This window comes from Nicrophorus vespilloides, unplaced genomic scaffold, assembly GCF_001412225.1.
Source record: "Nicrophorus vespilloides isolate i.1.1-1 unplaced genomic scaffold, Nicve_v1.0, whole genome shotgun sequence".
Classification (NCBI taxonomy): Eukaryota; Metazoa; Arthropoda; class Insecta; order Coleoptera; family Silphidae; genus Nicrophorus; species Nicrophorus vespilloides.
In genome coordinates, this window is record NW_017096331.1 from 47810 (window position 1) to 70989 (window position 23180).

At 33.0% G+C, this 23180-nt stretch overlaps 3 protein-coding genes across 4 annotated transcripts; all 3 read left to right on the plus strand.

Annotated features, from left to right (window-relative positions):
* Positions 1–8623: 8623 nt before the first annotated feature.
* Positions 8624–9883, plus strand: LOC108556692 (facilitated trehalose transporter Tret1-2 homolog). Its single transcript, XM_017912898.1, has one exon. It carries the CDS (start codon positions 8624–8626, stop codon positions 9881–9883), a length of 1260 nt encoding a protein of 419 aa, XP_017768387.1.
* A 9703-nt stretch (positions 9884–19586) lies between these two features.
* LOC108556693 lies at positions 19587–21071 on the plus strand. Its single transcript, XM_017912899.1, has 3 exons — positions 19587–19761; positions 20004–20278; positions 20334–21071. The coding sequence occupies exons 1-3, from the start codon at positions 19587–19589 to the stop codon at positions 21069–21071; spliced, it is 1188 nt and encodes a 395-aa protein (XP_017768388.1).
* A 121-nt stretch (positions 21072–21192) lies between these two features.
* LOC108556695 lies at positions 21193–23118 on the plus strand. 2 transcript variants are annotated; one of them, XM_017912902.1, is made up of 3 exons: positions 21193–21700; positions 21881–22152; positions 22207–23118. In XM_017912902.1, exons 1-3 carry the CDS (start codon positions 21484–21486, stop codon positions 22933–22935), a joined length of 1218 nt encoding a protein of 405 aa, XP_017768391.1. In that variant the 5' UTR covers positions 21193–21483; the 3' UTR covers positions 22936–23118. The 2 variants fall into 2 exon arrangements, with proteins under 2 accessions (XP_017768391.1, XP_017768392.1); XM_017912903.1 differs by having other exon boundaries at positions 21902–22152.
* Positions 23119–23180: the final 62 nt, after the last annotated feature.

Consider the following 23180-nt stretch of genomic DNA (forward strand, 5'->3'; position numbering starts at 1 on the left):
TTTATATCAAACTTGTTTTTATATAACTTAATTATAGCAAGTCTTAGTTGAAAGTAAAAATAATTACTAAATCCATTTACTTGAATTTTCAATGCATTTACAAATATGTCGAAAAAAGACAAGAATTTTTGAAAAATTTAGGAATAGCAAAGAAAATATTGTGTACCGAAATGTACAAAACTGAATGTAGAAGAAAAAGGTCCGAGAAGCTGCGTATCAGATGATCTGATATAATGGGATTTGTATAACGACTTGTTTTCTGTTCTTCTTCTGTTTTTTTTTCCTCTTCATTTTATGTATATATTTTTTTTTTGGGGATGAAAAGATGGGTTTTACTGATATTTTTTTATTATTTCTTTGCTCGTCTAATGCTTCTGTGTACAAAACAGACAATTTTTGGTAGCAGCATTGGCGACTGTCTCGTCCTCGAGAGGAGGAAAATCTTAGGTAGATAATACCTATTGTCAGATCATGGGTGATTAGGCTTGAGCCGTTTTGGCAGCGCGCCACTCGTTCACGGTCCGTGCGCTTCCAAAGCGGATTATCCATACAATTTTAATTAATTTCCATTGAGCATTCAGTGTTTTTCGCCATGCAGACACACTCTCGTGTTGTTGTTGTTGTTGTTGCTGTTAGTCTGACTACAAAAGGTTCTGACTATAATGCAGACATTTTCCAGTTCAGAACATTAGGTTTACTACAAACGTCATATGTTATTAAAGTTTTTAAGTGATTTTTTAGAAACGATTTAAATTTTACATGAAAAGACAATAACAGCTTGAATCAAAGCAATATAATAAATGCACTGATTGAAATTGTTGTTAAATTAATAATATTTGTTCGGACTCTTCGTAAATTCATACAATCGTAGCAAAGTTACCGAACTTAATTCGAATAAATTTGAACAACTATAATAATGAATAAAATCGATATTTATTTCTAATTTCATTGAAATTAAATAGAGATGATAACTAAAAAAAAATTGATTTAGTAGGAAAAATCACGTACAGAATGGATTTTATACTAGTTCATATATCTTGCTCAACTTTAGATATTTCGGTACAGTGTTTCAATTTTAGAAAAACTTGATAACATAGACAGTTTGAAATTCTCAAAATTGTTAATAATCTTCGATTTGTTCTCTCATAATTCAATTAGAATTCGTGCATTCTATAGAAAATTGTTCGAACTTAATTCAAAGTATAAAATAACATATGGTTTTCAGTGTTCCTGTTGCGAATAATAATAATTAGAGCGAGATTTCGGAGGCGGTGTGTGTGTGTATATGAGAGACGAACGAAAGAGCAAATTGGATGAGGGTCTTTGCGAGTTATCCCATTATTGTAGGGATTGATGTGAGCGAGAAATTTGGGAGAAGGGGCGCCGCGACGCCGGCGTCGACCCCTCCGGCCGCCGCCGCCGCCTCCTCCGACGTAACCACCCCCGTTGCCATGAGGCGAAAACTGACGTTAATCCGAAGCTGAACGGTAATAACGACGCTATTCTCTGCGGGAAGCACGTGTAGAGCGAGCGCCCTCATTTAATTAAATCCAGTTTATTTTGACAAATATTTGGTTGCTACATAATCGCAAAATCTAATTAAAACCGTAATTTATTTATTCTACCGCATGTACACAACAACAACATTTCCAATCTTACGTCAATATCCCGGACTGTTTGAAACTAAATAGAAATAAAACGCACAATAGGAGATTTGACTATATAAAAGCAAAAAAAAAACATAGTATACATTGTTTATAATTTTTCATTAATTAATATAAAAACTGCATTATATAATACATCGTATAGTACGGTTTTTGTTATTTATATTTGCATTTTAATTAATTGCAAACGTAAATTAGAAAAAAAATATGATTATTCTATTATTATGATGTGTTCAATAATATATTAAAAGTTCTTTTAATGATGTATCATAATAAAATTTTGCATGCGGAGCATATTTTGATCAAGGTCACCAAATTGGCATTGTCATCATATATCTGTTATCGTTGGAAAGGTCGATGTTATATTTGTGTTTATATAGCATTTTTTGCATACCCACAATTGTTAAATCCACGTTAAAGTGGATATTAATAAATAGTTATATTTTTTTATAACTTGCAGCAAGAAAATCTTATTTAATAGTGACTATAAATTGAAACGCAAGATCATTTGATTATTTACATGAATAAATGTATCTCAAATATAATTGTAATATTTAGAATAAAAAATAATGGAAAGTTTCAACTATTGGCAGTCTTTTTCATATATAAGCTGAAATATCTAAATTTTGTTTGATTGATAATTTCAATTAGAATTCGAATCGTGAAAATTGAGATGAAGAAACATTTTAGGATTTACAGTCGTTTTGGCTGATGTAGTTGTTGCTGTTAGCGGTGGATGAGGATTTATCGAACGACGAGGGTTGAAGAGTGCGACAGAGAGAGAGAGAGAGAGAAAACTAGAGTATGTGAGAGGTAGAGATAGATTTTGAGAGTGAAGGAGCATCAACGGCGGCAGCAAGCGGAGAATGTGGATGGATGTAGTACGCGTGTATATATAAATAGGGAGGCCGCTAGTACATATCGAATTACCCCATTATTCTGCCACCCTTACCTTACCTGCCCTCTTCTGCTCTCTTCCACGTTGTGCGGCCTGTATACGGGCATCTCTGTCGGCAACGGTGGACCCTTTTACCTTTTGTAATAATCCCATGTGAAGTGGATGTAGTAGCTGGCATCAGAAGCAGCAGCAGCATCATCGGTAGTTACGATGCTCATTTCTGATGCTCTCCACATCGAGTGCGAAGTGTGCATATGTGTCTGCATACACACACATTACGACGAGATCCACCCCATCGATTTTCCCCCTTCGTTATTAAACATCCCGAATCGCGCAGTTACGTAATTAAATTTACGCCGTCGTCAACGCCACAAATCCGTTAACAATAATAATCAAGTAACAGATCGATAGCTTAGAAATCCATGAAACATCTCAGAACATTATAAAGAATCATAAGTCAATTAAGATATACAGTGGAACTTCGTTTAACGAGTTTAATCCGTTCCAAATTTTTACTCGTATAATGATACACGTTTTGCCATATAAAGTAACTTGGTCGAGATTTTTAATGACTTTGCTTTTCATATCTATGGTAACTTTAATTCTTTGGCTTTTTATTAGGAGACATACAAGTGTTATTAAATTTTGCACAAAAAAAAACACAAACAACATGACTGAACACAAGTTTGGAAATTTCGTGATCACAAACAACACGAAGATACAAGTAGAATGACCACAACACCAGAAACTATTTTCCAATTCACACACATATTTGAGCGAGTTTATATTACTTGTATCAATTCGGATACTTGGTGGAGATTTCTTTATATTTTGTTTATATAAAAAAACGAACATAGTGTGTTTATATATTATAATAATGGTTACACAATACATTTGTGTTTGGATTAACAGCAAACCTAAATTATATTTGCAAATTATAGTCCGCTTTAAACAATGATGACAAAGAAAATCGAAGATGGTTAATAATAATAATTTAAAAAATACAGGTCTATATCGCTAGCCCGACAACCGAAAGACCGTCTATTGAAATCCCGACTGTATCAAAATCCCAACGTTCCAAATCCCGACTATATCAAAATCTCGACGACCATAATCTCAACTGTATCAGAATCTCAACAACCATAATCCCGACTGTATCAAAATCCCGACTATATCGAAAATGTTTACAATAACATTTTTAAATTATATCGTCACTCGTTATGCGAAACGTCGCTCGTTAAGCGAGGTTCCACTGTATTATGAAAATGTATATATCTAATTCACTTTATTATAGTTCATGTAAATGAAGTTAATAAATATTACGATTAATGAGTTCTAATCGAAATGAAAAGAAGTTATCATTTAGTTAATTGGTGTTGTTTGTTTTAGATTAGGTAAACCGAATTATATTCAAATAACAATAATAATAATAAAACAACACAAAAAATACATCATGAATATAAATATAAATACGATGAACCAAAAATATTTTATATTTTTAAAGCGTTAATAAATTGCCATAACTGTCAGCTCGACACCTGATATCTCCATATATACATTTAGACATCAGGCCAGCCAACACTATTTCAAACTGGGGGGAAAACGAAAGAGCGAGAAGAGGATAACAACAACAACACCAAAAAAACACACACGACGAGCGAGAGAAGAAAATGGATAAAAAAAGCAACCGGAGAATTCCTACAAATCAGGCGTTAATGCCACATAAAGTATGCGAGGGTGTTGTGCGGACACCTCTCCACTTTTCCTTCCTCTTTCTTTATTTTTTGATTTTCTCGCTACTTATTTCCTCATTTTTAGTTCATTTATGTCTCTCATTATTTGTATATACACTTATCCCCAGTTTTACTTTATTTACTCGTTTTCGCAAATTTTACATGGTTTTCAAAATTTAAAAAAATTAAATGTTTAAAATAACCTATACCTCGTTTTACACGGTACTTTATTTATATGTTTTCGCATTTACACGGTTTAAAAAAAAGTAAATGAAAATGTTGGTTTATGAATCTTTTAGATTATATTGTTTGTTAGATTTAGGAACCTTACAAAAAAATGAAAAAAAAAAACATAATTAATAAGCAACGAAATTAAAAACGTTACAATTTCAATTTACACGTCTTTTTCAGTAACCTATAGGTATACTTCTTACATATACTTATTCTTGGATTAACAATTTAGTTTCGATTAACAGTTCAACGCAGTAACTAGAAAAAATGATAGAATTTGATATAATTTTCTGTAAATAAATATTGAAGCACTATAATTAGATATCTATTAGGAAAAAAAAAACAATTTTTGTATATAAATAGTTTTTGTAATAAAAAGAAATAACTCTGTACATATAAAAATTGAAAAGTAAATTGATATTTAACAAACATATGTATAAATAAAGTATTTTACAATTTAATTATAAAAAAAATATATATATTTGTTTTAAAATAAAAATCAAAATCGGCGTAAATAAAAATATATATTTACAATATTAATAATAGTCGAATGGATCATATTGATGTGCTCCACTTGTTTTTCGTCATTACCATTGCATTGTTTTTTTTCCCTGTTATTGTTGTTTAATGTTCAGTGAAAAGCGATATTTTACATTAAAATATTGAGTTCGTTAATGGTGCTCTTTCTCGTTTTTATTTCACTCGCATCAACAAATCTGACAACAAAACTGCGAACGATAAAAAATGGAAAATATTTTGGCCCAAAAGAAATTCAATATTACCAACAATTTAACGTTGTATCTATATTTCCATCAGTTTTTTTTTTGCAGCAGTAGTAGCAGCATTCATTATTGTACAATATAATATTTCGAAATACATAAATAAAAGGTATTAAATCTAATTGTTTCAATTACTAACTGTAAAAGCCTAAATTAAATTTGTTATTTTCTATATAAAAAAAAAATGATTGCGATCCTATTTCGATAGATCAAATATAGTTTGCAATTAAAATAAACAGTTTCTTTAACTGTTCGCAATCGAGAGAACTATTATGATATTATTGTGATAAGGGATAACAGGATGTATGTCAATTAAAGGAAAACCGCAAGGACAATGAGCATTTTGGAAAATGAGTGGCTTCGGTTACTCCATTATTATTGCAAACAACGGTTGCTAATCAGTATGCGAGGGTGCAACGGTGGTTGTAATTTGGTGCCCATGGTGACCAATGGGTTGGATGTAGGGTGCGGGCCCTTTCGTTCCCACAACGCGCTGTTCGCGTGCAAGACACGCTCTCGCCTCGTGCATTTCATTATCGCATCGCACTTTTCCCTTATTTCATTACCTTTTATATTACACCCACCTATTCATTCACCCATCACATAAACACTAATCTCCTACATCCTTAGATAAAAGTATTTCAATCAAAATATTTCAAAATTAATATGAATAATAATCTTTTTGCTGATACATTTAACTCAGAGGTTCTTTTTTGTGTCGTAGACCCCTTGCTATGTTTTTCGGTTATGGGAAGACCCCCTACTTACCTGATATTGATATTTTGTAAATTTCTAACTGTAGTGAAGTTTAGTGTTAAAAACTTAAAGTAAAGTTTTATACATTTAATAATTGAATTTAAATTAAAACTACTCAAAATAAAATTTTGTATCTGTTATATAAAATATACGTAACATAAAATAAACTAAGCAATAAGTAAATGTTTTTAGTGAAAAGGATGAACCTGATGCTTTAATAATAAATTATCAACATTTGGCGTCAATTTAGTAAGATTTAATCTTAAATCTCCTCGGCTAATGATGTCCAGTCTGTTTCTTTTTATCGTTAGGAGATTGGTAACAGCGATGAACCCCCTTTCCACTAGGTATGACGATGGAAAGGAAATGAAAAATTTCCTCGCTATATTCCATAATACGAGATAAGTCCACTATTGTGGACCCCCATTTTCATTTCATGGACCCCCCAATTTTTTTTTTGCTGACGTAGACCCCTTGCAGGTTGTCGTAGACCCCTGGGGGTCGATATAAACCACTTTGGAAATCACTGATTTAACTAAACTTTATGAAGAAAATATATGAAGAATCTATCTAAATTCAGTTATTTTGTTGCTATTGAATGTTACATATTATGAAGTGTACGATAAAGAAAAATAAAATAAATATTATGGACAACTTTGAAACTGCAATTATAAATCGCATTTGAAGCATAAAAATAAACAAATGGAAAAAATATAAACATTAATAACGTTCGCATCGCTGATATTATTCACGTATATACATAAATAAAATTGGCGCCGTTCAAAATGATAGCAGAATGTTTGTTTACTTAGCTCTGGTATAAATAATAATATTAATATCAATTCTGGTGAAGATAAAAGAGAGCTTAATCATAATCGTTCCACTTATAATGGACGCATTATTATCAGCTCAAAGAAGGCGTCGATGGTAATATTATATGAGTACGGAATGAGATCATATTCAGCTGTTGTACGACACATAAACTAATCACACTACTTAAATCCGTGTCATTAAGATAACTGATTTTTATCCTAATAATTAAACTCAATTGGAGTGTGTATGTGTCACTAATGCGTTTTATTCTTATGAATCCATAAGCAAATGTTTACGTTGCATTTAAATTACGTCTTATATTTTATATTCGATGTTCAGCACTTCCGAATATTCTAACCTATTGTATTATTTATATCCTTTGTGCAGCTTTGTCGTTCTTCTTTTCTTTTCTTTTTTTGTAGAATTGAGGGCATTTTAGTTCCAGCATTTGAGATCGAGTCAAAACAGTGAGCATTGTCGTTGGCCGTGTTAACAATCTCTTGACTATGCATTGAAGAAGGGCGTCCACCGTTGAGCTGTCGAGTTCTTCAGGTAAAGACCTTCGTAGTATGCACAGATGAAAGGAGATGGAGATATTCCTCTTCATCTTTTTTTTTTTCATTTACTTCTCTTCTTTTTTTTTCAAGTAGCCGGTGTGCACACAAAAGGCCCAACTTATTATTTACAAAGTACCGTAGTCGATGGGACTTGACTATCGCCGCAAAAGTCCAATTCAAATGAACACCACCGGGTTCAGAGACGGGAGGGAAAAACCTCAATGGTCTATAAACATTGTTCATTTCCCCTGGGTTCTTTTCTTCATCTCAGCCACGTCTCGACCACACAAACAAGGCCACTCATCGCCAAATCATGCAGAAAACCAAATTACACACGCACTCGTTTACTTTCTATTCTCTACCATTCTATCCTACTCCTTCAGTGTATACAAAAAGTCAAGATTAAATATTGGTCCTCCTATTGTGCCAGGCGTATTTAAAAATGGATCTCTCAAATATTTGGAAGCTCTTGACGCGTAAAAATTACATTTTCCACGGTCAAAATCCACAAAACGAGCACATACAATAGTTATGTCAATAGACATGGCGCTAGTACCAATTTGATGCTATTTATCCATTCAATGGTAACCACAAGCCAACCCTATTTAATCTACAACATATGCAACATAATTAAATAAAATATTTATTATTATATAATTGATGCACCCAAGTTGCTAATAATAGAAAGTACAAATGTTAACACATTAATCAAACAACATTATATATTATAAAAGCCAATTCGATCTTAAAAGTTTGCAAATTGAGAGAATTTCACCGAATTCAAATAGTTTTCTTGTTATTGAAACATTTTCGCAAGTAGAGAAATTATTTATGTAAGTTAATGTTGAAAAAAAATAAATTCAAGAAAATCCAATTACATAATTGATTATTCATTATGAAAAATATTCTATGAATTCTATAAATATATGTCATATGACATTTAAAATCACGCGAATTGATACGTCGTAAAGTTGTCATTAGTTGAAAAAATTTACTGAATTTTTAGGAAAAAAATATAATGGGAGAAGAGAATAAGCCTCGAAAATGTAATCAACTGTTGGCGGGTTTTGCCGGTACGTTTGTGTGATATCGACGATTTGTGTCTTTTTTATATTTATTAATTCAGTAAGTAGCATGCGGAGGTGGATTTGTGATCGGAAACGTGATTGGTTGGGCATCGCCTGCAGAAAGTATGATTGCCAAGTCGATGAACATCACAGGAATTCAATTCGGATGGATTGCAAGCATCATGGCTGTAGGTGCAGCTTGCTCGCAGATCTTGATTGCAATATTCATGGATTTGGCTGGAAGACGATGGTCTTTCGTAATATTCTCCGCGCTGACCGTCTCCTCCTGGGTCGTCCTCATAGTCCTGAACAATTTCTACGGTTTGATAGCCGGAAGATTCCTGTTGGGCCTCTTCGCTGGTGGTTTTTGTGTAGTTGCACCAACCTACATAGCGGAGATTACACACAAGTCCATCAGAGGTGCCGTCTCCGTAGGATTCCAGCTGCTGCTCACCATCGGCATTCTCTACTCTTACATATTCTGCGCTTTTAAAAACTTGTGGGCTTTAAATCTATGCTGCATCGTACCACCGATTGTCGTCCTCGTGGCATTCGTTTTCCTCAAGGAGACGCCAGTGTATTTGATGAAAAATAACAACGAGTCGGATGCAGTTAAAGTGCTGCAGTTCTACAGAGGCAAGGACTACGATGTGACTCAAGAGATGAACGAGATTAAATTGCTTACGGCCAAGGACGACTCGAAGTTCTGTCGCGCGCTCAAGAAGAAATCTTGCATCAAAGCATTTCTGATGCTTCTAGGGATGCACGTAGTTCAACAGCTTAGCGGCATCAACGCTGTCATGTTTTATGCGGAGAGTATTTTTATGGATACACATACATTCGTTGATGCCTGCTTATCTCAAGTTGTCCTCGGTATAGTCCAGGTCCTTGCCACAGGATTGTCAGCTGCGATTGTCGACCGAGTCGGACGAAAGATCCTTTGGTATGTCTCCTTATTTATCATGGCTGTATGTCTCATACTAGTTGGAATTTACTTCCAAATTCTGGCCAACGACGAGGAAATTGCGAAACGGATCGACCTGCTTCCCGTCTTCTCCATCTTCATATACATAATTGGATTTTCGCTCGGATGTGGACCTCTACCATGGGTCATGATTGGGGAACTGATCCCAACCAGAGTCAAAGCCTTCGTCGCTATGACCATAGCTGCACTTAACTGGATGCTGGCCTTCGTCATATCGCTTACATATCCGATACTGAAAGATATAATGGGCAATTACGTTGTATTCTATATGTACGGTGTTGTATCCGTTCTAGGAATCGTCTTCGTATGGTATTGCGTTATCGAAACTAAAAATAAGTCTCTGAAGGAAATCCAAGAACAACTTGAGGCTAAAAATGATGAGAAAGAAATTAAGAAATAAAGAAAATACATTTCATTGACTTCGTTTTTGTTATTACATACAAATTATATATATAAAATCAAATACAAATAAAAGGTATTATAAATATATAAGATAAATTCAGTATTATTTATTTAAATCGAATAATTAATCGCAAAAGTCATTCATAATAGAAAATAATAAAATAATTAGTTTTTGATTTTATTATGTAATATGAATATTTTGTAATAAATAATAAATTTATTTTATATAATTAATTAAATATACATTTCCGATTTGGAAATGCATATATTTCATTGATATAAGAGAACGTCTTCCATTAAATGTTATATCAGAGATGAAATAACCGTTCAACAATTACTTATGTTGTCAGACAATCATTAATAATTCTTATAAAGATCTTTATTCTCTTCTCTGATATTTATATATGCAGGAATCTTAAATTTAGTCAAAATAAATTCAATTTGTAATTTTTCATATGATGAAATACAAATTGTTTACCTCTTCTTCTTGAATTTACCACATTTAATGTTTATTATAAATATTTTTATTTTTACTAAGTATTTTCTTTAGTAGCCGTATGGTTAAGTCGCCCTACCCACGATTTTATGGTCGCCGGTTCGAATCCTGGTCAAACTTGGCCCTTTGTGAGTCCTCTAGCTGATTGCAGCATACGGACCTTCAGCCAATTCGATGGACAATGACAGTGTTAAGGATAGCCACAGATTTACAGTGAAAGGAAATAGTGGAATCGCAGAGCATCAATATACTACTGAAGTTAACTTACAAGACGACATTCAACCAACAAATTCAAAAATCTAATCATCATAATGGTAAAACTATCCACCGGGAAAGATTATCCAATTAATATCAACCGCGATCTTAACTTTACTCAATGTTCACATTGCTGAACAGATTGTGTATTAGACGACATAAAAAAACTATAACTGACTGCATCCGAAGAAATCTAAGATTGAATCAATCTTGAATCTTCAGAGAATAGAATTGAGCATACAATCATATAGGTAACTGTTTTTAGGCTTCTTTGAAATGAAATACGAAACATCGGGTTTCATCAATTTTGAGAATCAATATATTATGATGTAATAAGACGCACGCTAAATCTATGTCGTTTCTCAACGACAAATTGTTCAATTCGTGATAAATGGCACTAGAGTATAAATCGCAAACGGGGATATAATAGGTAATCGATCGCGCAAGTTAATTGATTCTTTCAGTATGTTGTTACTCCTTTCAAAGTGCGTACATCTGCTGGAAATCGAAATCGTTCCGAAGGGAAAACGCACGTATTTATATATCTACAGTTCCTTTCGCACTCGTTAACTTAACACTGCGGTTCATGTTGTTGTTATTGTTTACTTTTTTTTGTGTATTTCGGGTAAAATCGAAAAGGGTTGCGATTTTTAGCGAGAGGAGCAGCAGCGCGCCTGGATCGGGTTTCCACGCCGGATCTAGGATTACAGAGGCGAAACGCACTCGACCAGTTCAGTGAGTGGCTCTGCCTTTTGCGCCCTTTTGTCCGTTTTCAAACCGAGTATTTGTAATGGTCTAATGGTCTCGTTGCACAGTTGCTGCCATATCCGGTTACGCGATTTTATTTCATTTGCGGTTCGCGGTTTACAAGGTGATCCCTTTTTTTTTCTTAGCCCGGTTCCTTTTCTCTCCCGCAACATCTCGTCTCCGTCTCACCAGCACGTCAAACATACGACTGTCTCCTTTCGGATCACTTCCTATTTAGATTTTCCCTCTCATTTTTATCTGCCTCTCTCGCTGAAGGAGATTCGTTCTTTCCAATCCGCAACTCATTACTTGCAAATCCAAGCACGCCGTGAGAATCGATGCCGTTGCGAAATTGCATTTCTGGTTATGGCTCAACTTTTCAGCACGAGCTGTTCTTTAAAGAAATAGATGGATGAAAGGAAGAGAAGGAACGGACTTAACCGCATGGAAAATCCGTGGAAGCACAATAGACAGGGCATTAGTTCTGTTTACAAGCAATGTTCGCTGACTGCTGCTCCATCCGTAATCGCTTAATCCATGCAGATGCTTACTCAACCCGAGATTTTAACCAGAAACTCTCTTTCCTGTTTATCTTCGATTATCACTTATTTTATTCAACAACAACAATAATAAAAACAACCAATAGCATTTCTTAATTACTAATGAACCCTCGAATTGAAAGAGTTATGTAATTGAGCCGTCGATTGACCCTCTTTTTACGCGGCTCTCGTTCTTCAGGGGTGCGAAGCTGAATGTAACATGCTGGATGCATAATATTCGTAATTTATGACTCCGATGATTACGGAAGGAGATAAATCCTTAATAATGGTGCATATGTATGGACGGTGTGATAAAACACATCTATACGCCGACGACAGAAAGAGAGAGTGAAATAATAATAATAATAAAAAAAAGGGCAAACTCGGTCGACCCTTTCTCCTGGTCGTAGTAGGCTCAATAACGAGCCCCCGAGCGACCAATATACTTAGCTATGGAACCAACCCTCGGCGCAGCTGGAATTAAATGAATCAATTTTCCTCTTCCCCGGCTTATTTATTATATTCTCTATATATATATTTTTTTATTTCGCACTCCTCCAGAACACTTCAACAGTCCAAAGGGAGAATGCGATATGGATCATTAAAATCAATTAATTATTTCCGCAGATCCTCCCAACCCTCAACCAAAGAGTTTGCCATTTGACGTTCGTCAAATGTGAATCTCATGCTACTCATTTTATTTGATGATAGATTGATACAAATTTAAAAAAGATGACACACATTCATACGGATAGAAATTTTGAAGATTTCAACTAATTTCAAAACTTCTTATAAATGTAATTACTTTATTTTAAATTTAAAAACTTTTCGAAAAAATTTTCTTCATTGTTGCTTATATTTTATTTATATATAACTATTTTAAGTATATAATAATTAAGTATAAATGATTTTTTAATACTTTACAATAATTTTATTATAATTAATATCAATAGAAAATATATAAGAAATATTCATGATATTCCCAAAATCTTTGTCAATAAAATAAACTAAATCTAAAAGAATATTATGTAATATTCTGAAAATTTACTTAAAATAACAGAGAGAGTTTTCTTGAAAAGTTTGATAAAATGATAGCAGAATTATATATAGATAATATACAAATCAATATAATTGTATGAATGAAAATTAGTAAATTGTGTATAATGTTCGTAAAATCAACTGAATGCAAATTCCTATCGGGGAAAAGCGCGGTTTGTTAACAAACAAATTAAAATGAGCGGATTTCGGGATCGTCGATTGCCGCAATAACAAACAACAAATCATCATCACGGTATAATTTATAATAATTACAATGTAAATAAATGGATTGTTTCTTGATGGAAATTCGATTTGCATTGTTTTAAGCGTGTTTTCGCAAATTATTTCTTTCCCACCCGAAGCAGTTATCTCGAGGCACGTTCGTTCGGATAAGTGCATACGCGATAAACAACAGAAGACCTTGAACATGACAAAAAGAAAAGAAAAAATGGTAACGCGGACAGCGGCAGAAAAAAAATGCAGGAATTTGCAAGAAAAGAAAAACAGTAGTGAAGAAGAAAAAAAAAAGTTATAAAAAAGCAGCAGCATAACAAATATCTGCGAATCGAAGACGAACGTGCGGACAAATAACAATAGACGCTTAGGCAGGCGTCTTTTCCTGTTTTGCTGTTTTTTTCATCTACTAAATACTTGCGGATTGTTCGAAACCAACGGAATAATAATAAAAAGAATAAGAAAAAGAACTTACCTCATCGTATGAGGGAAGCGGCGTGTAATCTGGATATGCGGGGATGTTGTACAACATTATTGTTCTTCTGTTTCAAAATCTTGTTTATTGCGTCGGCTGTTCTATATGTTGTTATTGTTTTTCTTTTGATGAAATCAGATGAGAAGTGTTAAAAATTATGAAAAACACTCGGCGATCGGTCGCGCACAATTAAGTTACAAAGCATATTTTGTATTCCATACATGAAAGAATGTATGTACATATTACGTTGAATATACACATATATATATATCTATATATTTATATATATACATATATGAATTGTAGTATTCCCATTCCGTAATGGAACATGTAATTTGCAGCGCCGCGCGACGACGCAACGGTAATATTGAAAACCAAAAAAAATATTGGTGGGACGGAGCTGCGCTTTTGTGGTGGGGATGATCCTGCTGCTTGTAGATGTACAGGTGGTGGGGATAAATGGGTGTGTCCTGTGCCCCGCCTATATTTCCTGCCACCGACGAAGAAGGTGCCACGCCTTTCGCAGGATAGCTTTCAGGAGCTTCGGATGACTGGAATACTACGTGAGCTTTTAAGAGCTTTCATGTGTATTGTGTGTGCGCGTGGAATGCTCAAGTCGACGTGAAATTCGTAAAATTAATCTCAATTTCGAGGATATGATATGCTCGAGAACCAACACTCACGAACGAATTAAAAATGAACGTGTTAATTGTAGAATCATGAAATCTTTTTGGAAAATCCTTTCATTTCAATATGTTCTACATCAATGTCATCTTTGTAACTTTCTGTTATTTATTCCATACCATTTGACAGGGATAGCTTTCATCATAACTCATATTGAAATAAATAAAACCACGACATGAATATGCGCGTATGTTTATAACCATTGGTTATCAAAAATTCAGATCACATTAATACTAAGTTCTTCGTATTTATATTAACCAGAGTTTCTTTTATATCGCTAATTTTTAACAATCGCTTTGGCTCATAAAAAATGAAAATAATGTATAACAGCAACAAAATAAGCAATAAAAAGAAACGATATATATCGGCTTTTTTTTGTAATATTCTACTCTAAAGTTATTAAATCTATTAATACCAAAGACAAAATGTAGAAAATCTCACAAAAGTAGTAAAATAATTGCATAATTTCAAAATAATCAATACATTATAGTTAATTGCATATTTAAAACTTTTAACTTATAAAAATATATTTAACAGGAAAATAGTTTTTTTTTTAATGAACAAACCTTTGAATATAGAGCCCTATATAATCAAAGAATTAGCTAATTGATAATTATGAGTTACATAAAAAATACAACAATTATTTAATTAATACTTTATAACGATTTGGCTTTTATTTAAATTCGTTCAAATAAATTTAAAAAAATAAAAATTTTAAACGGAATTTCTTAATCAAATTGCATTTTATTGAATATTATTTCTTTCTACACTTTCTCGATTTCGTCGCCAAGGGTTATGAAAATAAAATATATATTGATCTTTGATTCAATGAGTTATGAAATGATATGATTCATGCAATTAGTTGTTTTGTGATACTTGTTTTAGTATATTATTATCTCATGTTTGTCAATCTGACATAAACTTTTTAATGTGTAGCTGTAAGCTCCATCTGGTGAATGACTAATATAGTTCCTAAATATACTAGAACATGATCATCACGCTGTAGTAGTAAATAAAGAATGTATGGCAACCCTACATACACATGGACAGCGGCGGCTCGTCTGTAGAGGTTCTGTTACTTTTTGCAGTAGCCAAACTAATACACTTTGTAATTTCTTCCCCTTGTCGTGTGGCTAAAGTCGCCTGTATCACAAAAATCCTGCTCAACGACTCGGTCTGATTAACAAAAATTTGTGGGGGCCGATAAACACGAAAAGTTGTAGAAATTGGGCCAAAGTTAAAATTTAAAAAAAAATGTGATGCCTTCACATTTTATTGATCTTATCAGAAACTATAATGGATAAAATCGATAAAAAGATTCGTATGAAGACTGGTTGTTTGGGGAATGTAGCAAGTATTCACACATTGCTGTGGATGGGGTCTATATCGCAAGCCCGACAACCATAATCCCGACAAACAAAATCCCGACTATATCGAAAATTTCTACCATAACATTTTTAAATTATTTCGAAGCGTAGTCACCTTGTGATACATTTTTATTATTAATAACAATAAATTATTATTAATTTATTTGATTTTATTGAATTATTCATAATAAACCTTAATATTATGAAATAATCTCAAATACAATTAGATTATTAATTGTTGTTATTTATTATTAATAACAATTTAAAAGTGAGTACGCTCCGGAATAACTTAAAATTGTTATTGAAGACATTTTCGATATAGTCGGGATTATGGTTATCGGGATTTTAATATAGTCGGGATTATGGTTGTCGGGATTTCAATACAGTCGAGATTTCAAACGACGGGAATTTGATTGACGGTATTTCGGTTGTCGGACAAATACAATATTATAGATTATGTAAACGTATATTTCGTTCATGTTTTGTGTCGGATGTGTTATTTTGTGTTGTATATCATGTCACTAATCGATACGTTCACTTTCAGGTGCTAAATCATAGCATTTCATTCTATCCCAAATTTTCTCTATTTTCTTTTTGTTTCCTCCCGGGTGTGCGGTCACGCGTTTGCTCTCATTTGCTGTGAATGAGAGCAGCGGCTTCCACGTGGCCGCATTCCTAGGTACAAAAGGTATATTATCTTCTCTCGAAGATGATAACTAGGTATCAATTCAAGCTCAAAACATAGCCGTTTTGCATTTACCTTCACGACGTACTCGTAGCATATTCTGTTTCGTACAGAATATGCTACGGATCTCGTTTTCATCCACTAGTTTTACCATACATTGCTATATCTATGGATTGCAAATTAAAATTGAAAAAAATAATGATTAGTTTCTTGTTCTTCTGTTTGAATAAACATCTGACATCTGTTAATATCATTTCGAGTCAATAACTTCTCAACATTATAATTTTGGGGTTTATATCGCAAGCCCGACAACCGAAATACCGACTATATCAAAATCTCGACTGTACCAAAATCCCGATTATATCAAAAATTTCAACAATAACATTTTTAAATTATTTCGGAGCTTTCGGTATTTCGGACTTGCGATTGCCACCGATAATTTAGACTATCTACCGAAGAAAAGAATTGAGGGATGTTTTTCCCGTCTTCGATAAACACAATAAAGGATATAGCAGCTTCCGATTTGAAGGCCGACTTGATTTTTTTTGTCAAGTTTTATCAGAGAAGGAAAGCCAGTAATCATGAATATTATAACTCTAAAAAATATATACTAATTATTCCAATCTTACTGCTAATTTTAGTTGGTGATGGCCGAATTGTACAGCGGAGCAAGCTAAATGATGCTCGGTGGTAGTGAAGAAGATACAGAAGAAGAATAAAATAGAATATGATCCACTTGATTATTGAATAATACAAAATATGAAACTAATATCAATTATTCTATTAACTACTGTATGTAAAAATATATTAATTTTATGTGTCAAGAATTTTTGTTGTCAGTTAGTTGAATCATTATGTTTTATTCAATATATTTTAAAAAAAAAAAACAAAAAAGTTTATGTACCATATTTATTCAGTATATTGTTAATTTTTATATTGAAATTTCATCATTACTCTATCATTTAGTATCACATTTCACATCAAGTATAAAATATCCTAACTCAAAATGTATGTTAATTAAAGTGTATAATTGTAGGATAATTAAATAAATTCAATGGTGCACTTCAATTTTGAACATAAGTCACGGAATGACAAAGAAAAAACAAAATATTTGAAAATGTACACTTTTATTTTACAAAAGTAGACATTTAGGCGTGACACGAAATTGTATTTTTTTTTATTATAAAAGAGATTTATATCAATTTATTTATTGATATAAATCTCTTCCGGCCCTATTTCTACCCCTTTCATGTTTAACAACCACCACAAATATTAATTGTTATTATTTATTATTAATAACAATAAAAGTAACAACGCTCCGGAATAATTTAATACTGTTATTAATTATAAGACATTTTCGATATAGTCGGGATTATGGTTGTCGGGAATTTGATTGGCTGTATTTCGCTTGTCGGGCTTGCGAAATTGTATTCCAACAGAGATTTTAAGTTTTCTCATGGCACAACCATCTATCGGCGAGAGCGCAAAACTAAATTTAGCGCATGTTACGGTGGTTGCATACTGAAGATAAATTCAATTTTTAATTATAAATTTTTACACTTTTTTTGTCAACTGCTAATGAACTCATTGAAACAAATGAATCTGCAGCTATGAATTAAGAAAATTTAAGGTAGCAATGAAATATTAATTCTATTACTATCACATACAATAATTGCGTTTTTAGCTTAATTTGATTAAAAAGGGCGGTCGTTAGTACTTTGACCAGCCTATTAATATATATATTTTTTTTATTTTATGTTAGAATTTATTTATATATAGAATGTACTTTCTTTTTCTGTTTTCTTATGTATTTATGTTTGGCCAATAAATTATTATTATTATTGATTAAAAATATTTTATGTAAAATATACCAATTACACTTTGTTTTATAGTAAAAAGTAACTGCTCTTTTTATAATTACAATTTTAATATATAAATAATAAAATATTTATATAAAGATAAAAGAAGCAGCGTCGACAGTTTTATTAAAAAAATACACTTTTCAGTATTTTTTAAATGATAAAATATTAATACAATTGCTTTAAAATTTTGTATATTATCTTATAGTTAAAAATTGGAAATATTGAAATGCAAAAAAATATGTATTAATTATGAAACTTTTATACAAAAATTACTTTTTTTTTCAAAATATAAATGTATTAAACAAAATAGGTTTAGAATTTCTCTATTAAATAGTGAATTTATTAATAATAATATTTGTTTCAACAATAAAAAAACATTGAATACAATATTATAACACAATAAATAAAAATCAAATTACACAGCTGAAAATAGCTATTGGTCATAGGTCTAAGTTGTTATGAAATTTTATTTAACTGCAAATTCCTTGAAATTGATTAATGTTTAAAAATAAAATAAAGCTGATCGTTTCAGATTGAATAAAGATTGCGCTTGTTCATGAGATAAGTGGTAGCCGTCTGAAAGCCAATTGTTTCAGCACTGGTCTGCATTTGAACAAATTGAATGCATCGACCTATTTCCTTGACATATCAGTCGGTTTGAAGCAGTTTGAAGGTCTAACAACAAAATAAGTATTATGTAACTATGGAGAATAAAAATAATAATATATAATATTTTACCATGAGTAACCGATAACAAAGCGATAAGAAAGATAAATTTGTCATGTACTGGCATATGGTCATGTAGCAGGACGAAGTGAACCAGAAATGTACTAAATGTGAATATTAATTATCGATATTAATTAATCTCCAAATTATAGTACTTTAAAGATAAACAAGTTGGCCGTTGATCAGGGTTACCTTAACTACATGGCTAAATGGGCTATAATCCCGATACGTCAGCCTTTTGTGGCGGCAATTTTGCTTTTCCTCTGGCGTATATATCTTAGGACGACCCTGCCGATGATACAACAAATGTATATTTATCATGATAACAAAAAAAAAAGTTCCAAATCACTGTTCAGTATTATCACCGTAATTGATCAATTACATCAAGTGTTCATTTATTAATTTTCCTCGTCTCGTTCTATAGTTAATATATGTTTGTTTATGTTATTATCAGTAAAGTTTGTTCGCTCTGATTATCATCTGATCGAGTATATAAGGTTTGGTCGAAAATTTATTCGCACAAATTTTATTAGGTGCACTTTTCTTTCGGTTGACACGATCAAGGTTCTACCCTGTAATAATATTAGAGGAGGATGGAGTATAGTAAGGAAAGTTTAACATCCGTTTTGAGGAAGTACGAGGTCGATTCTACCGTCGATATCAAGACTGTTGATGTCAAAAGGGCGGTAGATATAGGCAATAATTTCGTTTCCGATGTCAAGAAAGTTACGGTCACCGGAAGTAAAACTGTCCAAGGCGTTAAAAAAGGTAATTTTGGTTTTAGTAATTTAAATTAAATTTAATCTGAACAACTCAAGGTCATTTACATGTGACATTAATAAAAAAATATTTTATAATCTGTTATCAAACATAACTCAATCAAAACAAAAGTCGCAAGATTAGTTCTGATCATAGTTTAGAGTGAAAATAATTTTCAGAATTTTGCATATTAGTTAATAAATATGTTTTATTGTGTGTTTGAATACTGGATTTTTTTTTATACATTATAGATTTTCAAAAGTCGATAATCGTGAAAGAACTGCTAAAAAATAAAGGAATCTCTGACAGTTTGAATTACGATCAATGCTTCGTGAATGAAATGATTGCATACAACAAAATCCTTCCAGAATTGAAAAAATACACTGTCGACGGTGAACTTCCGGTACCGGATTGCATTTACGCAAATGAATCAGCAACGGCTTTGGAAGATCTCTGTCCTGAGGGTTACGAAACCGTGGATAGATTCATTGGGTTCAGCGTCCAGCAAATTGAGGATATCCTAAGGGTAAATTTAAATGTAGATTAACATTGAACTTTATATTATTTTTATCCAATTTCAGGTGTTGGCAAAATTGCATTCGGCTTCGTTGGTGATGTCGGAGAAAGATCCTAAGAAGCTGTCTGAACTTTCCAAGCTTATTCCGGAATTGGTGTTCGTAATGGATCCCACTGGTTTAGCCAAGTCTATGAAGAGTTTCGTGAGAATTGCTGTAAGAGTCTTCGAGGAGCTGGAGCCTACGGAGAGGAATCGCGAAGTTCTGGCGATGCTGAATAAGTATTATGAGAGTTTCCAAGAGAATAACACTAAGCTGTTTGAGGTGCCCAGGAAATACTCCGTGTTAAACCATGGCGATGCCTGGGGCAACAACATCTTGCTGAAGGAGAGGAACGTGAAGTTCATCGATTTTCAATTGATGCGCTTTGCTTCTGTTGCTTCCGATCTTACGTACTTCTTCTGCTCCACTTGTAAACCATCGCTCAAGATTAATTTGGATCACTATCTTTCGGTGTATCTAGACTCTTTGCATTCTCACTTGATGGGCTTCGATATAAATCTGAAAGATATCCTCACCATGGATTGGTTGCGTAAGGAGATGTACGACTTCCAGCCGGTCGGTTTCGTTTGCTCCCTCTGGTTCCTTCCCCTTTATTTCTTCAAGAAGGAACACCTTAACACGGACATGTTCACCGAAAAGCAACTCACGGACGACGAGCTTCGTTGGACCAAGTGCACTCCAGAGTTTAAGCAAAGATTGATCGAGATGGCCTACGATTTTTGCACAGGATTTAAAATATGAGCGAGCATTTTATTATATTTTGGATTTCTTCTATTTGATCTGCATGTTTTTTTTTTGCTTCATTTAATAAAAAAAAATAAATACATTTATTGAACGACAAAGACAAATCGTTTTCGCCAAGCAGTCGAGCAAGCAGATATTTATTTACCATTGAACTGAATAGTTTATTGAATGGAATTGGCGTAAAATCGACCTTGCCAATAATATATATTCGCACTAAACAAACGATACGGACAGAAAACAAGTTGTTGTTATTTTCTAATGCGGATATATGTATATAAACGTGAGCAAATCGCACGGTGCGTTTATCAGTTCTCAGTCGATCCAGTCCAAGTTACGAAAAAATAACAACAGTTTAGGCACTCTGTGTCAGATTCATTGATTTTAATATAATTTTAATAAGTTAACGAAGATGGGTTTGGGTAAGGTAATGATGGACCTATGCGGGAAGCAAAACCATTGTGATTTGCTACCGATCCAGACCTTTCTCAGGGACTTGGAAAACGATGAGACTTTGGTTGTGCAATCGTGTCGATCTTTTGAGTCCGCCGATGTTGCGGAACATTTTGTTTCGGAAATCTATAGGGTCGAAGTGACAGGATTTAAAAAAAATGAAGATAAACAACAAGGTAACACATTTCAATCCACTCTTATACAAACCTTTAAAAAGAAACGTTATAACAAACAGAATTTTAGTAGTAGGCGCTTATATATTATATATTCAAATTGAATTTACGTCAGCAATTAAGGGAAAATATTTGAACAATTTACTAAATCATGATCAACAATGAAATATTATTTTTATTTAGACTACAAGAAGATGTTAATAGTAAAGTGCAGATTACGAAACGAAGCGGTCGTGAAGGAATTTAATTTTGAAGAGGTCTACAAGAACGAGTGGTTGGCTTATACCCGAATTTTACCAATATTGAATAAGAACGCATCCGGCGATCTCCCAATTCCAAGATGTTTTTACGCTGATCCCACCATGTTGGTCTTGGAGGATTTGTCCGTATTAGGTTACAAAACTGTTGACATCGTTGAACCATTCACCGTACAACATGTCGAAAGTACACTTTGTGTAGGTATAAGCAAATTGTTTTACCAATTAAAACTTAATAAAATATTTTTTCAGGCTTTGGCAAAACTACACTCGGCTTCCATGATTATGGAAGAGAATGATTACGAGAGCTTGGAGGCCTTGTCAGTGTTCACGAATGATGTTGTCTACAATCATGGCGATGTCAGTAATCCTGCCAAGTACCAAAAGCTTAATATTGACCTAGCTATAGCAGTATTTAAAGAATTGGGCGATTCCGATGAAAACTATTCTGTGCTGGAAAAACTGAATAGATTGAAGGACATCTGCTTCGATTTACAGAAAAAATTGGTGTGCACGAAGAGACCATACCGCGTGATTAATCACGGCGACGCTTGGTTTAATAACATAATGTTGAAAGACGGCAAAGCGATGTTGCTCGATCTTCAAATAATGCGTTTCACATCTCCGGCCGTCGACTTGAGCTACTTTTTATATGTTAACTTGAAGCCTTCTATGAGGAGGGAGAATTTAGATAGGTTCTTGGACGTGTACCTGGAGAACTTGGAAGGTGTAAAACGATCCAAGAATTGGCTGGTCAAGGAGATGAAAGAATTTGCAGTCGTCGGATTTATTAACGCTTTGTGGTTGCTGCCTTTGTTCTACTTCAAAAAGGAATTTTTAGGGATCAGCCAAGAGATGACACGAAGTGACCAGGAATACATTAATATGTATTTGAATAATGCTTCATTTTACTTCAAAGAGCGCTTGCGTGAAATAGTCATAGATTTTTTTAACCACGAAGACTGTCCGTTAGTTTTATAGAAATGATTTTAATATCCGATTTTATTTGTAAATTTGTAATTTTATTTATTGTTTCAATTGTATTGTAAACCCTCAATTGAGACTGATTTTAATCTGTTTGTGTAGAATTTTAATATGTACAATCTTTGAACTAATTAATTAAAACAATTCATTCCTTGTCGGATGTTGACTTCATTGATATCATAAGCATATATCTTTCATTTTCATGAATGCATTACCCTTTAATACATGATTTCTCTAATTTA

What these genes read in the sequence shown, in the direction of transcription:
- LOC108556692 (XM_017912898.1), top strand. Translation starts at nt 8,624, where the DNA reads ATGATTGCCAAGTCGATGAACATCACAGGAATTCAATTCGGATGGATT.
- LOC108556693 (XM_017912899.1), top strand. Translation starts at nt 19,587, where the DNA reads ATGGAGTATAGTAAGGAAAGTTTAACATCCGTTTTGAGGAAGTACGAG. An exon ending in TGTCCAAGGCGTTAAAAAAG is followed by an intron (nt 19,762 to 20,003) that starts GTAATTTTGGTT and finishes TATACATTATAG; the next exon opens with ATTTTCAAAAGTCGATAATC. An exon ending in AAATTGAGGATATCCTAAGG is followed by an intron (nt 20,279 to 20,333) that starts GTAAATTTAAAT and finishes ATCCAATTTCAG; the next exon opens with GTGTTGGCAAAATTGCATTC.
- LOC108556695 (XM_017912902.1), top strand. Translation starts at nt 21,484, where the DNA reads ATGGGTTTGGGTAAGGTAATGATGGACCTATGCGGGAAGCAAAACCAT. An exon ending in AAATGAAGATAAACAACAAG is followed by an intron (nt 21,701 to 21,880) that starts GTAACACATTTC and finishes ATTTTTATTTAG; the next exon opens with ACTACAAGAAGATGTTAATA. An exon ending in ATGTCGAAAGTACACTTTGT is followed by an intron (nt 22,153 to 22,206) that starts GTAGGTATAAGC and finishes ATATTTTTTCAG; the next exon opens with GCTTTGGCAAAACTACACTC.